The sequence below is a fragment of the Panulirus ornatus genome, chromosome 12 (assembly GCF_036320965.1).
Source record: "Panulirus ornatus isolate Po-2019 chromosome 12, ASM3632096v1, whole genome shotgun sequence".
NCBI classification, from domain to species: domain Eukaryota; kingdom Metazoa; phylum Arthropoda; class Malacostraca; order Decapoda; family Palinuridae; genus Panulirus; species Panulirus ornatus.
Window position 1 is genome coordinate 45482136 of NC_092235.1, and position 16046 is coordinate 45498181.

At 40.4% G+C, this 16046-nt stretch overlaps 1 protein-coding gene across 3 annotated transcripts in view; it reads left to right on the forward strand.

The window, feature by feature from the left end:
* Positions 1–16046, forward strand: part of Xpd (general transcription and DNA repair factor IIH helicase subunit Xpd) — a 213631-nt gene that overhangs the window by 115986 nt on the left and 81599 nt on the right. For all 3 annotated transcript variants that reach the window (XM_071667819.1, XM_071667817.1, XM_071667818.1), the window contains exons 11-12: positions 5588–5759; positions 5889–6009. In XM_071667819.1, coding sequence (XP_071523920.1) covers positions 5588–5759; positions 5889–6009 — 293 coding nt within the window. The remainder of the gene's footprint in view (positions 1–5587; positions 5760–5888; positions 6010–16046) is intronic.

A 16046-nucleotide genomic window follows, 5' to 3' on the forward strand; every position in this document is an offset into this window, starting at 1 on the left:
AAGTTGGTCAAGTTTTGAAGTTAGCCTGGAAAAGTTGATAAACTGGATTGCTTTTGACTCTACTCTATCAGATATGCAGAACAAGAACTACCCCAGATGTGAGAGCAGTACTCTGTACAAGGGCAGATCAGTTTTTTGCATAGATGGAACGCCTGTTCAGAAAAAAAGAAATTTCAACGTCGAAACAGGACTCCCAGTTCTTAGAGGCAGACTTAGCTATTTCTGTAATGTATGGTTTCCAAGACAAAGTGGATGTTATGGTGATAACAAGTTTGTTCACTGAGTGAAGAGATGGAATTACGGATCTGTCGAAGGAGAGAGGAAAGTTGTATGGAATTTTCAATAGAGGGATGGGCAGAAACTGAGTCTTAGGGGCATTACACCAGATTTTATCTGGGTCTTGGAGGCATTACACCGGATTTTATCTGGGTCTTGTAGGCATTACACCAGATTTTATCAGTGCCATTGAGATATGCTGTTCGAGTTTATTGAGGAAGTTGTGTTGACATGAGATGCAGGTCGAATGAGAGAAGATGGAGCAGAATTGAAGGAAGTGGAGGTATGCAGTGTTCACTCGTCAGCATATGAGTTCATTTGGTTACTTAGAAAGCAAATCTATCTTTATTATTATTTATTTAATTATACTTTGTCGCTGTTATCCCGTTAAATGTGTGTGGATGTAACCAAGATGAGAAAAAAGGAGAGATAGGTAGTATGTTTGAGGAAAGGAACCTGGATGTTTTGGCTCTGAGTAAAACGAAGCTCAAGGGTAAAGGTTTGGGAAAGTCATGGGAGTAAAGTCGGGGGTTAGTGAGAGGACAAGAGTAAGCGAAGGAGTAGCACTACTCTTGAAACAGGAGTGATGGGAGTATGTGATAGAGGGTAAGAAAGTAAACTCTAGATTGATATGGGTAAAACTGAAAGTGGATGGAGAGAGATGGGTGATTATTGGTGCATATGCACCTGGGCATGAGAAGAAAGATCATGAGAGGCAAGTGTTTTGGGAGCAGCTGCGTGAGTGTGTTATTAGTTTTGATGCACGAGACCGGGATATAGTGATGGGTGATTTGAATGCAGAGGTGAGTAATGTGGCAGTTGAGGGAATAATTGGTGTACATGGGGTGTTCAGTGTTGTAATTGGAAATGGTGAAGAGCTTGTAGATTTATGTGCTGAAAAAGGACTGGTGATTGGGAATACCTGGTTTAAAAAGAGAGATATACATAAGTATACGTATGTAAGTAGGAGAGATGGCCAGAGAGCGTTATTGGATTATGTGTTAATTGATAGGCGTGCAAAAGAGAGACTTTTGGATGTTAACGTGCTGAGAGGTGCAACTGGAGGGATGTCTGATCATTATCTTGTGGAGGATAAGGTGAAGATTTGTAGAGGTTTTCAGAAAAGAAGAGAGAATGTTGGGGTGAAGAGAGTGGTGAGAGTAAGTGAGCTTGGGAAGGAGACTTGTGTGAGGAAGTACCAGGAGAGACTGAGTACAGAATGGAAGAAGGTGAGAACAAAGGAGGTAAGGGGAGTGGGGGAGGAATGGGATGTAATTAGGGAAGCAGTGAGGGCTTGCGCAAAAGATGCTTGTGGCATGAAAAGCGTTGGAGGTGGGCAGATTAGAAAGGGTAGTGAGTGGTGGGATGAAGAAGTAAGATTATTAGTGAAAGAGAAGAGAGAGGCATTTGGACGATCTTTGCTGGGAAATAATGCAAATGAGTGGGATATGTATAAAAGAGAGGCAGGAGGTCAAGAGAAAGGTGCAAGAGGTGAAAAAGAGGGCAAATGAGAGTTGGGGTGAGAGAGTATCATTAAATTTTAGGGAGAATAAAAAGATGTTTTGGAAGGAGGTAAATAAAGTGCGTAAGACAAGGGAACAAATGGGAACTTCAGTGAAGGGGGCTAATGGGGAGGTGATAACAAGTAGTGGTGATGTGAGAAGGAGATGGAGTGAGTATTTTGAAGGTTTGTTGAATGTGTTTGATGAGAGTGGCAGATATAGGGTGTTTTGGTCGAGGTGGTGTGCAAAGTGAGAGGGTAAGGGAAAATGATTTGGTAAACAGAGAAGAGGTAGTAAAAGCTTTCCGCAAGAAGAAAGTCAGTAAGGCAGCAGGTTTGGATGGTATTACAGTGGAATCTATTAAAAAAGGGGGTGACTGTATTGTTGACTGGTTGGTAAGGTTATTTAATGTATGTATGACTTATGGTGAGGTGCCTGAGGATTGGCGGAATGGTTGAATAGTGCCATTGTACAAAGGCAAAGGGGATAAAAGTGAGTGCTCAAATTACAGAGGTATAGGTTTGTTGAGTATTCCTGGTAAATTATATGGGAGGGTATTGATTGAGAGGGTGAAGGCATGTACAAAGCATCAGAATGGCGAAGAGCAGTGTGGTTTCAGAAGTGGTAGAGGATGTGTGGATCAGGTGTTTGCTCTGAAGAATGTTTGTGAAAAATATTTAGAAAAGCAAATGGATTTGTATGTAGCATTTATGGATCTGGAGAAGGCATATGATAGAGTTGATAGAGATGTTCTTTGGAAGGTATTAAGAATATATGGTGTGGGAGGCAAGTTGTTAGAAGCAGTGAAAAGTTTTTATTTAGGATGTAAGGCATGTGTACGTGTAGGAAGAGAGGAAAGTGATTGGTTCTCAGTGAATGTAGGTTTGCAGCAGAGGTGTGTGATGTCTCCATGGTTGCTTGATTTGTTTATGGATGGGGTTGTTAGGGATGTGAATGCAAGAGTTTTGGAAAGAAGGGCAAGTATGCAGTCTGTTATGGATGAGAGAGCTTGGGAAGTGAGTCAGTTGTTGTTCGCTGATGATACAGTGCTGGTGGGTGATGCAGGTGAGAAACTGCAGAAGCTGGTGACTGAGTTTGGTAAAGTGTGTAAAAGAAAAAAGTTGAGAGTGAATGTGAATAAGAGCAAGGTTATTAGGTAGAGTAGGGTTGAGGGACAAGTCAGTTGGGAGATAAGTTTGAATGGAGAAAAACTGGAAGAAGTGAAGTGTTTTAGATATATGGGAGTGGATTTGGCAGCGGATGGAACCATGGAAGCGGAAGTGAATCATAGGGTGGGGGAGGGGGCGAAAGTTCTGGGAGCATTGAAGAATGTGTGGAAGTTGAGAACATTATCTCGGAAAGCAAAAATGGGTATGTTTGAAGGAATAGTGGTTCCAACAATGTTGTATGATTGTGAGGCATGGGCTATAGATAGAGTTGTGTGGAGGAGGGTGGATGTGCTGGAAATGAGATGTCTGAGGACAATATGTGGTGTGAGGTGGTTTGATCGAGTAAGTAATGAAAGGGTAAGAGAGATGTGTGGTAATAAAAAGAGTTTGGTTGAGAGAGCAGAAGAGGGTGTTTTGAAATGGTTTGGTCACATGGAGAGAATGAGTGAGGAATGATTGACCAAGAGGATATATGTGTCGGATGTGGAGGGAACGAGGAGAAGTGGGAGACCAAATTGGAGGTGGAAACATGGAGTGAAAAAGATTTTGAGTGATTGGGGCCTGAACATGCAGGAGGGTGAAAGGCGTGTAAGGAATAGAGTGAATTCGAATGATGTGGTATACTGGGGTCGACGTGCTATCAATGGATTGAACCAGGGCATGTGAAGCATCTGGGGTAAACCATGGAAAGTTTTGTGGGGCCTGGTTGTGGAAAGGGAGCTGTGGTTTCGGTGCATTATTACATGACAGCTAGAGACTGAGTGTGAACAAATATGGCCAGAGAGGAAGCAAAGTGAGTGAAGGAAGCTAAGAGAAGGGAGCTTAAAGATGAGACCCCAGTGCCACACCTTGTCAAAATCTTGAATATATCAAGGGCAACTACATAGAATTGTTAAAATTCTTTCATGGATGATCACCAGACATTAGTAAGATAGGAAAGAATATTACCAATGGATCTCACCTTACAAAAGCCATACTGGTGATCAGAGAGGACTGTGAAATTCAATATGTCAGGAAAATGGGAATTGAGGAGGGATTCAAAGACTTTGGAAATGTTACATGTTAAAGCAACAGGATGATAGTTAGAGGGATTAGTTAGAACAGTCACCCTTTGTAAGGGATGGGATGTACCGACACATACTTAAGAGGAAGGAAAAGCCATGGGTTTTAAACTGAAGTAGAACAGACAAGCAAGTACAGGTGGAAGTTCAGAGGCAAATTCTTGTGTCCAGAGAAAGAAGCACTTTTCAGACAGTTCGAAAAAAGATTACAGGGAGGGGCATAGGATTAGTAGAAGGAGCATCATGGGGTGAAGGAATGTTAAAAGTCATCCAAGGTATAAGTAGAGCAGAAATGAGAACCAAAGAGAGTTGCTTTGTATGTGGGAGATAGCTATAGTACCGTCAGAACTGGAAAGTCAAGGAAAGGTGGAATGACGAAGTTGTTAGTGATGCCTTTAGCTAAAGAACAAAGAGACCTATCTTTGGATGAATAGAAGTTATCATACTTCCTTTTACAAATAGAGGAACACTTTGCCTCTTGGGTAACATGCTTGCAATGATTATGGGCATTGATAAATGCTGACTGGGGGTCAGTAGGAGTTTTTCGAAGCTCATCATGTTCAATCCATTGCCTGAATGGCCTCAAAACAGGAAAGATTGAACTAAGTATTGGCAGAAGAGCTCATCTTGAAGGAAATGGTGAAGAATGCTTCTATTCTTGCAACTTTGCCTTCTGTTTTGTGTTTGGCAGAGACAGAAGCATCACCACATAAGAGACAATTTTTACTCAAGGAAAGTCAGAAAAGAATTTTCATAAGTTATTCCAGTCAGCTAACACCTCAACCCTTCATTATTCTGTCAAGGGACCCTAAACAGCTCTCTCCCTTATCTTTCCTTCCATATCACCAAACTTTCCCAAGATAGCTGTACTATACTTAATTTCTGTCACCTCTCCCCCCATATCTGGAACACAGTTTAGTACATTTTCTTTTTCTTCTCTCACCCAACAGGGTTAAGCAAAGTCTATAATTTAACTTGTTTTCTTTCAAACCTGCCACTTTATTTTATCTGCATTTTTCTTCAGTTGCCTATGCTTACAAACATCATAAAACACACTTACAACCCTATGCAACTCCTTTTCACTCTCAACAAACAAAAATGTATCATCCACAAGCAGTCTTGTCAGTAGCCACCATACTTCACCATTACACTCCATTTCTGTGCCCCTTTTCCCTAGTTTTGCTTTCACCTTTCTTATCAGTCCACCCATATATATGTTAGAAAGCTGTGGTGACATCACACAGCCATGCTACACTCACATGTATACTGAAACTTTCACCCAATTCTCCATCCACTCTTTCACATGAATTTGCTCCTTTATAGAAGGATTTCACACCAAATTATATAAAAAAAACACATACTTGGGAAAATAGAATTGTAATATTGTTGCAGATAGTGTATTTACAATGCATGAAATAATGAAAGATTGACTCAATTTAGGAGATGTCTGTGCACATCAAAGTAAATTTTTAGTAATTTTGGATGGTACCCTTAAACTTATTTGGTGAGTGCTAAGTAGTTTTGATAGCTGCAGACTACTTTACTTAGTTATATTGATATTTCTACATGTATATTTCAGATGTCTTGATTCTTCTATTGCAATTAAGCCAGTTTTCACAAAGTTCCAGACAGTGGTAATCACATCTGGTACTCTGTCACCATTAGACATGTACCCAAAAATTTTAGATTTCCATCCAGTCGTCCAGAATTCCTTCACCATGACATTAGCTCGGCCATGCATCCTCCCAATGGTGAGTTTCTTAAGACCCCTCAATTTCCTATCATTTAATTGTAATATTGGTTATTTTTTACTTGTTTTATTGGTGATTATTGACAATAAGAAAAAGGACTAGAATTTAACAGACATCTGTGATTTGTAGATTGTGACAAAGGGCAATGATCAAGTGGCTATATCATCAAAGTTTGAGTGTCGAGATGATCCTGCTGTAGTTCGGAATTATGGCAAACTTTTAGTGGAAATGGCAAGGAGTGTACCTGATGGTAAGTATGCTTGTTTATTGTTTAGTTCATATCCCCTGTACTATATCCCATTTGTTGTGAAATACTTGATGTTACGTATGATTGTATTTGATAGTTTTTGGAAAAGACTTGTGAATCACAAAAAGTTAATATTGGTTTTTTAGAAATATTAATATGTTTTTGTCAAAATGCAGTTACCTTTGTATGAGTAATCTCGTGTTCAGTTTTTAATATGACCCACTAAGCCCTAGACTTGAAAAGATATGTAGGCTTTAAGGTTTTCTTGCTGCTGGGAAGAAATCTTCTATAGCTTGCACTGTGATTTACATCCCTGCCCCCTTTCCACTTCTGTCATGAAATATGATTTTGCAATTCCCCATGAAGAAATTTAAGTGCCTTTCCTTTGTAAAAAGTTTTGGTAGGGGAGAAAGAACTCTACTTTTGCATTCCGTGTGTGTTGTAGAAGGCAACCAAAAGGAGCAGGAGTGGGGGCTGGAAACCCTCCTGCAAAGTCTAAAAGATGGTACAGAATAAGAAGCTAAGTGCTCATCTCCCTTAAAGGCTTAGGCTGGGATGTCTAAATGTGTGTGGATGCAATCAAGATGAGAAGAGAGGAGAGATAGGTAGTATGTTTTAGGAAAGAAACCTAGATGTTCTGGCTCTGAGTGAAACAAAGCTCAAGGTTAAAGGGGAAGAATGGTTTAGAAATGTCTTAGAATTAGAATTAGGGGTTGGTGAGAGGGCAAGAGCTAAAGAAGGAGTAGCAGTACTCCTGAAGCAGGATTTATGGGAGTCTGTGAAAGAGTGTAAGGAAATGAATCATGAACTAATGTGGTCAGAAGTGAAAGTGGATGATGAGAGAGTGACTTTGGTGAAGAGAGACGAGATGGTGAAACCCTTACAGAAGAGTGGCATGGCAGCTAAAGTGAATGGTATTGCAATTGAATTTAACAAGAAAGTGATGACTATGTTGTCAATTGATTAGTTAAGATTTTCACTGTATTTTTGGATCATGGTGAGGTGGCAGAGGAATGATGGAATGCTTGTATAGAGCAACTGGGATAAAGGAGAGTGTTTAAACTACTAAGGTATAAGTTTGTTTAGTGTACCTGGTAAGTTGTATAAGAGGGTAATGATTGAGGAAATGAAGGCATGTACAGAGCATCATTGATTGGAGAGGAGCAGTGTGGTTTCAGAAGTAGAGGAAGTGTGGATCAGGTGTTTGTTTTTAAGAATGTGTGTAAGAAATACTTAGGGAAACAGATGTATTTGTATGTGGCATTTATGGATCTAGAGAAAGCATATGATACAGTTGATAGGGATGTCTTGTGGAAGATGTTAAGAATATGTGGTGTGGAAGGAATGCTGCTAAAAGTGGTGAGAAGGTTTTATCAAGGTTGTAATTCATGGGTATGTTTGAAGGTATAACAGTCCCAAAAATATTATATGGATGCAAGGTATGGGCTTTAAATAAGGCTTTGCAGGGAAGGGTGGATGTGTTGAAAATGAAATGTTTAAGGACAATATGTGGTGTGAGGTAGTTTGATTTAGTAAGTAATAAAAGGGTAAAAGAAAAGTATGGTAGTAAGAAGAGTGTGGTTTACATGAGAAAGACAGACAACAGGAGGCCTGATTGGCACACATCTGGGTTGTGTAGTAGTAAAAAAAAGGAGTTTAACTCAACAAGAAAAAGTAATTCCACTTACCAGGGTTTTAAGTTATCACTGAGTCCCCATTGCTTCCCATTAGCCTTCTACTGTCCCCATTACCACTGTTGTTTATACAGTATACCTTTGGCATTTTTCTCAGAGTATATCTGAATTTATAAGATATTTGTCTAAATGACTTTTGAGAGAGCTGAAGAGGGTGTGCTGAACTAGTTTGGACAGATGGAGAGAATGAGTGAGGAACAGTTGACAAAGAGAATGTATGTGTCAGAGGTGGAGGGAACAAGGAATATAGGGAGACCAGATTAGAAATGGAAGGATGAATGGAATGAAAAAGATTTTAAGTGATCAGGGTCTGAACATGCAGGAGGGTGAAAGGTGTGCATGGGATGGAGTGAATTGGAATGATGCTGTACACAGGTGTCAACTTGCTGTCAGTGGACTGAGTTAGGGTACGAGAAATGTCGGGGTAAACCATGGAAAGGTCTGTGGGCCCTAGTTGTGGATAGGAAGCTGTGGTTTTTGTACACATGATGGCTAGAGATTGGATGTGAGGGTTGTAGCCTCTCTTTGTGTGTTTGTGATGCTGCCTTGCTAATGCATGAATAAGTGATGAAGTGTAAAGAAAGGAAAGATGTTTTTAAATGTCAACAATAATCCATTTCAAACATATCTGACTACAATCATTTAGCATATGATTTTATTGAGTTGCTATTAGAATTTATTGAAAAATATTTAAGATTTGTGCTAAGATAAACATTTTAAAGTTCAGAAAACTTTGATATATATTATTATTTATTCTGGAACTTTTTGTCATGTGTGCATTCATTGCATCTCATTAAATGTCCACTTGCACTACTCTAGCATTAAATGATTGTTATGAAGATTTTAATGGTAGCTAAAGCATATTCTTGTGATTCTTTTTGAAAAGGACATCTTTTTACTAATAGTTTATATTTATTCATTATACTTTGTCGCTGTCTCCCGCATTAGCGAGGTAGCGCAAGGAAACAGATGAAAAGAATGGTCCAACCCACCCACATACACATGTATATACGTACATGTTCACACACGTACATATACATACCTATACATCTCAACGTATACATATATATACACACACAGACATATACATATATACACATGTACATAATTCATACTATCTTCCCTTATTCATTCCCGTCGCCACCCTGCCACACATGAAATGACAACCCCTCCCCTTGCATGTGCGCGAGGTAGCACTAGGAAAAGACAACAAAGGCCACATTCATTCACACTCAGTCTCTAGCTGTCATGTATAATGCACCGAAACCACAGCTCCCTTTCCACATCCAGGCCCAACAGATCTTTCCATGGTTTACCCCAGATGCTTCATATGCCCTGGTTCAATCCATTGGCAGGACGTCGACCCCAGTATACCACATCGTTCCAATTCACTTTTTTCCTTGCATGCCTTTCACTCTCCTGCATGTTCAGGCCCTGATCACTCAAAAATCTTTTTCACTCCATCTTTCCACCTCCAATCTGGTCTCCCACTTCTTGTTCCCTCCACCTCTGACACATATATCCTCTTTGTCAGTCTTTCCTCACTCATTCTCTCCATTGACCAAGCCATTTCAAAACACCCTCTTCTGCTCTCTCAACCACACTCTTTTTATTACCACACATCTCTCCTACCCTTTTATTATTTACTTGATCAAACCACCTCACACCATATATTGTTCTCAAACATCTCATTTCCAGCACATCCACCCTCCTCCACACAACTCTATCTATAGCCCACGCCTCGCAACCATATAACATTGTAGGAACCACTATTCCTTCAAACATACCCATTCTTGCTTTCCAAGATAATGTTCTCAACTTCCACACATTCTTCAACGCTCCCAGAACTTTCGCCCCCTCCCCTACGCTATGATTCACTTCTGCTTCCATGGTTCCATCCACTGCCGAATCCACTCCCAGATATCTAAAACACTTCGCTTCCTCCAGTTTTTCTCCATTCATACTTACCTCCCAGTTGACTTGTCCCTCAACCCTACCGTGTCTAATAACCTTGCTCTTGTTCACATTTACTCTCAGCTTTCTTCTTTCACACACTTTACCAAACTCAGTAGTTTACCAAACTAGTAGTTTATATGCATTAAAAAGCATGACGTTATTATGTGCTAGATAAAAGAAGACGAAGATTGTCATAATGTTTGGTAATATTTCCTGAAAAGAATTATGGGATACAGAACATTAGGCATTACACATGACATTACATTACATATGAACATTACACGTGACAGCTAGAGACTGAGTGTGATCAAACGTGGCCTTTTTTTTGTCTGTTTTCCTGGCACTACCTCTCTGAAGCGAGGGTAGCAATGCTGTTTCCTGTGGGGTATGATACCACCAGGAATGGATGAAGGCAAGCAAGTATGAATACGGATATGTTATTATATGTACATGTCTGTGTATGTGTATGTATATGTATATGTGCGTGTATGGGGATTTTTATATGACAAGTAGCAGTGAAGTGAGAGGGAGATGGAGTGAGTATTTTGAAGGTTTCTTGAATGTGTTTGATGATAGAGTGGCAGATATAGGGTGTTTTGGCCAAGTGGTGTGCGAAGTGAGAGGGTAAGGGAGAATGATTTAGTAAACAGAGAAGAGGTAGTGAATGCTTTGTGGAAGACGAAAGCCGGCAAGGCAATGTGTTTCGATGGTCTTTCTATGGAATTTATAAAAAAAAGGGAGTGACTGTGTTGGTGACTGATTGCTGAGGATATTTAATGTATGTATGGCTCATTGTGAAGTGCCTGAGGATTGGTGGAATGCATGTATAGTGCCATTGTACAAAGCCAAAGGGGATAAAGGTGAGTGTTCAAATTACACAGGTATAAGTTTGTTGAGTATTCCTGGGAAATTGTATGGGAGGGTATTGATAGAAAGGGTCAAGGCATGTATAGTGCATCAGATTGGGGAAGAGCAGTGTATTTCAGAAGTGGTAGAGGATGTATGGATCAGGTGTTTGCTTTGAAGAATGCATGTGAGAAATACTTAGAAAAGCAGATGGATTTGTATGTAGCAGTTATGGATCTGGAGAAGGCATATGGTAGAGTTAATAGAAATGCTAAGGCATATGATAGAGTTGATAGAGATGCTCCGTGTAAGATATTAAGAGTATATGGTGTGGGAGGTAAGTTACTAGAAGCAGTGAAAAGTTTTTGTTAAGGGTGTAAGGCATGTGTACAAGTAGGAAGAGAGGGAAGTGAGTGGTTCCCAGTGGATGTCGGTTTGCAACAGTAGTGGGTGATGTTTTCATGGTTGTTTAATTTGTTTATGGATGGGATTGTTAGGAAGGTGAATGCAAGAGTTTTGGAGAGAGGAGCAAGTATGCAGTCTGTTATGGATGAGAGGGCTTGGGAAATGAGTCAGTTGTTGTTCGCTGATGATGCAGCGCTAGGGGTTGAATCAGGTGAGAAACTTCAGAAGCTGGTGACTGAGTTTGGTAAAGTGTGTGAAAGAAGAAAGCTGAGAGTAAATGTGAATAAGAGCAAGGTTCTTAGGTGCAGTAGGGTAAAGGGACAAGTCAATTGGGAGGTAAGTTTGAATGGAGAAAAACTGGAGGAAGTGAAATGTTTTAGATATCTGGGAGTGGATCTGGCAGCGGATGGAACCATGGAAGCGGAAGCGAGTCACAGTGTGGGGGAGGGGGTGAAGGGTCTGGGAGCATTGAAGAATATGTGGAAGGTGAGAACATTATCTCGGAAAGCAAAAATGGGTATGCTTGAGGGAATAGTGGTTCCAACAGTGTTATATGGTTGCGAGGTGTGGGCTATAGATAGGGTTGTGCGGAGGAGGGTGGATGTGTTGGAAATGAGATATTTGAGGACAATATATGGTGTGAGGTGGCTCGAGTAAGTAATGAAAGGGTAAGAGAGATGTGTGGTAATAAAAAGAGTGTGGTTGAGGGAGCAGAAGAGGGTGTTTTGAATTGGTTTCGTCACATGGAGAGAATGAGTGAGGGAAGATTGACAAAGAGGATATATGTGTCAGAGGTGGAGGGAACAAGAAGTGGGAGACCAAATTGGAGGTGGAAAGATGGAGTGAAAAAGATTTTGAGCGATCAGAGCTGAACATGCAGGAGGGTGGAAGGCGTGCAAGGAATAAAGTGAATTGGAACGATATGGTATACCGGGGTCGACATACTGTCAATGGATTGAACCAGGGCATGTGAAGCGTCTGGGGTAAACCATAGAAAGTTTTGTGAGGCCTGGATGTGGAAAGGGAGCTGTGGTTTTGGTGCATTATACATGACAGCTAGAGACTGAGTGTGAATGAATGTGGCCTTTGTTGTCTTTTCCTAGCACTACATGTGCGTGTGGGGGCAAGGGGGTGTCATTACATATATGGCGGGGTGGCAGTGGGAATGAATAAAGGCAGCAAGTATGTATTATGTACATGTGTATATATGTATATGTCTGTGTATGTATATATATGTATACATTGAAATGTATATATATATGTATATGTTGAATTGTATAGGTATGTATATGTGTGTGTATGTGGATGTGTATGTATATGCATGTGTATGGGGATGGGTTGGGCCATTCTTTCATCTGTTTCCTTGTGCTACCTTGCTGACGCAGGAGGCAGCGACAAAGTATAATGAAAATAAGATGTAAAGAAATTTCTTAGAAATTTGATGTGTGATTTTTCAGACATAAGATATTTTGTTATTTAAGAAAGTAAAAATCACAAGCTATATTTTTTTAACTTATAAATCTTTTTAAGTCAAAGTGTATGATCACTGAATTTGTTTTTCTTCATCAAGTTACATATTCTGAAAGAGCTAATTACTATTGTATTCATTGCAGCTTTTATATGTCATGTTAAGGACAGTGAAATTTTCCATTTTTTATCAAATGACCAGTATTCTTAAAAACTCCTTTTATTGTTTTAAACAGGTTTACATATTAAGAAATTACTTTTATTATTATTATTATTATTATTATTATTATTATTATTACTTTTCTTTTTCTTTTCTTTCAAACTATTCGCCATTTCCCGCATTAGCGAGGTAGCGTTAAGAACAGAGGACTGGGCCTTTGAGGGAATACCCTCACCTGGCCGAATTCTCTGTTCCTTCTTTTGGAAAAAAAAAAAAAAAAAAAAAATATTATTATTATTATTATTATTATTATTATTATTATTATTATTATTATTATTATTATTATTTTTATATTTTTTTTTATTTTGCTTTCTCGCTGTCTGCCGTGTTTGCGAGGTAGCGCAAGGAAACAGATGAAAGAAATGGCCCAACCCACCCCCACACGCAAATATATATACCTATACATCTCAATGTACACATATATATACACACACAGACACATACATGTATACCCATGCACACAGTTCACACTGTCTGCCTTTATTCATTCCCATAGCCACCTCACCACACATGGAATACCATCCCCCTCCCCCCTCATGTGTGCGAGGTAGCACTAGGAAAAGACAACAAAGGCCCCATTCGTTCACACTCAGTCTCTAGCTGTCATGCAATAATGCCCGAAACCACAGCTCCTTTTCCACATCCAGGCCCCACACAACTTTCCATGATTTACCCCAGACGCTTCACATGCCCTGATTCAGTCCACTGATGGCACGTCAACCCCGGTATACCACATCGATCCAATTCACTCTATTCCTTGCCCGCCTTTCACCCTCCTGCATGTTCAGGCCCCGATCACTCAAAATCTTTTTCACTCCATCTTTCCACCTCCAATTTGGTCTCCCACTTCTTCTCGTTCCCTCCACCTCCGACACATATATCCTCTTGGTCAATCTTTCCTCACTCATTCTCTCCATGTGCCCAAACCATTTCAAAACACCCACTTCTGCTCTCTCAACCACGCTCTTTTTATTTCCACACATCTCTCTTACCCTTACATTACTTACTCGATCAAACCACCTCACACCACACATTGTCCTCAAACATCTCATTTCCATCACATCCACCCTCCTGCGCACAACTCTATCCATAGCCCACGCCTCGCAACCATACAACATTGTTGGAACCCCTATTCCTTCAAACATAGCCATTTTTGCTTTCCGAGATAATGTTCTCGACTTCCACACATTCTTCAAGGCTCCCAGGATTTTCGCCCCCTCCCCCACCCTATGATTCACTTCCGCTTCCATGGTTCCATCCGCTGCCAGATCCACTCCCAAATATCTAAATCACTTTACTTCCTCCAGTTTTTCTCCATTCAAACTTACCTCCCAATTGACTTGACCCTCAACCGTACTGTACCTTATAACCTTGCTCTTATTCACATTTACTCCTAACTTTCTTCTTTCACACACTTTACCAAACTCAGTCACCAGCTTCTGCAGTTTCTCACATGAATTAGCCACCAGCGCTGTATCATCAGCGAACAACAACTGACTCACTTCCCAAGCTCTCTCATCCACAACAGACTTCATACTTGCCCCTCTTTTCAAAACTCTTGCATTCACCTCCCTAACAACCCCATCCATAAACAAATTAAACAACCATGGAGACATCACACACCCCTGCCGCAAACCTACATTCACTGAGAACCAATCACTTTCCTCTCTTCCTACACGTACACATGCCTTACATCCTTGATAAAAACTTTTCACTGCTTCTAACAACTTGCCTCCCACACCATATATTCTTAATACCTTCCACAGAGCATCTCTGTCAACTCTATCATATGCCTTCTCCAGATCCATAAATGCTACATACAAATCCATTTGCTTTTCTAAGTATTTCTCACATACATTCTTCAAAGCAAACACCTGATCCACACATCCTCTACCACTTCTGAAACCACACTGCTCTTCCCCAATCTGATGCTCTGTACATGCCTTCACCCTCTCAATCAATACCCTCCCATATAATTTACCAGGAATACTCAACAAACTTATACCTCTGTAATTTGAGCACTCACTCTTATCCCCTTTGCCTTTGTACAATGGCACTATGCACGCATTCTGCCAATCCTCAGGCACCTTACCATGAGTCATACATACATTAAATAACCTTACCAACCAGTCAACAATACAGTCACCCCCTTTTTTAATAGATTCCACTGCAATACCATCCAAACCTGCTGCTTTGCCGGCTTTCATCTTCCGCAAAGCTTTTACTACCTCTTCTCTGTTTACCAAATCATTTTCCCTAACCCTCTCACTTTGCACACCACCTCGACCAAAACACCCTATATCTGCCACTCTATCATCAAACACATTCAACAAACCTTCAAAATACTCACTCCATCTCCTTCTCACATCATCACTACTTGTTATCACCTCCCCATTAGCGCCCTTCACTAAAGTTCCCATTTGCTCCCTTATCTTACGCACTTTATTTGCCTCCTTCCAGAACATCTTTTTATTCTCCCTAAAATTTAATGATATTCTCTCACCCCAACTCTCATTTGCCCTCTTTTTCACCTCTTGAACTTTTCTCTTGACCTCCTGTCTCTTTCTTTTATACATCTCCCAGTCAATTGCATTTTTTCCCTGCAAAAATTGTCCAAATGCCTCTCTCTTCTCTCTCACTAATAATCTTACTTTTTCATCCCACCACTCACTACCCTTTCTAATCAACCCACCTCCCACGCTTCTCATGCCACAAGCATCTTTTGTGCACTCCATCACTGATTCCCTAAATACATCCCATTCCTCCCCCACTCCCCTTTCTTCCATTGTTCTCACCTTTTTCCATTCTGTACTCAGTCTCTCCTGGTACTTCCTCACACAAGTCTCCTTCCCAAGCTCACTTACTCTCGCCAACCTCTTCACCCCAACATTCACTCTTCTTTTCTGAAAACCCATACAAATCTTCACCTTAGCCTCCACAAGATAATGATCAGACATCTCTCCAGTTGCACCTCTCAGCACATTAACATCCAAAAGTCTCTCTCGCGCGCCTGTCAATTAACACGTAATCCAATAACGCTCTCTGGCCATCTCTCCTACTTACATACGTATACTTATGTATATCTCACTTTTTAAACCAGGTATTCCCAATCACCAGTCATTTTTCAGCACATAAATCTACAAGTTCTTCACCATTTCCATTTACAACACTGAACACTCCATGTATACCAATTATTCCCTCAACTGCCACATTACTCACCTTTGCATTCAAATCATCCATCACTTTTATTATTATATTTATATTTATTTTATTATACTTTGTCGCTGTCTCCCGCGTTTGCGAGGTAGCGCAAGGAAACAGATGAAAGAAATGGCCCAACCCCCCCCCATACACATGTATATACATACGTCCACACACGCAAATATACATACCTACACAGCTTTCCATGGTTTACCCCAGACACTTCACATGCCTTGATTCAATCCACTGAC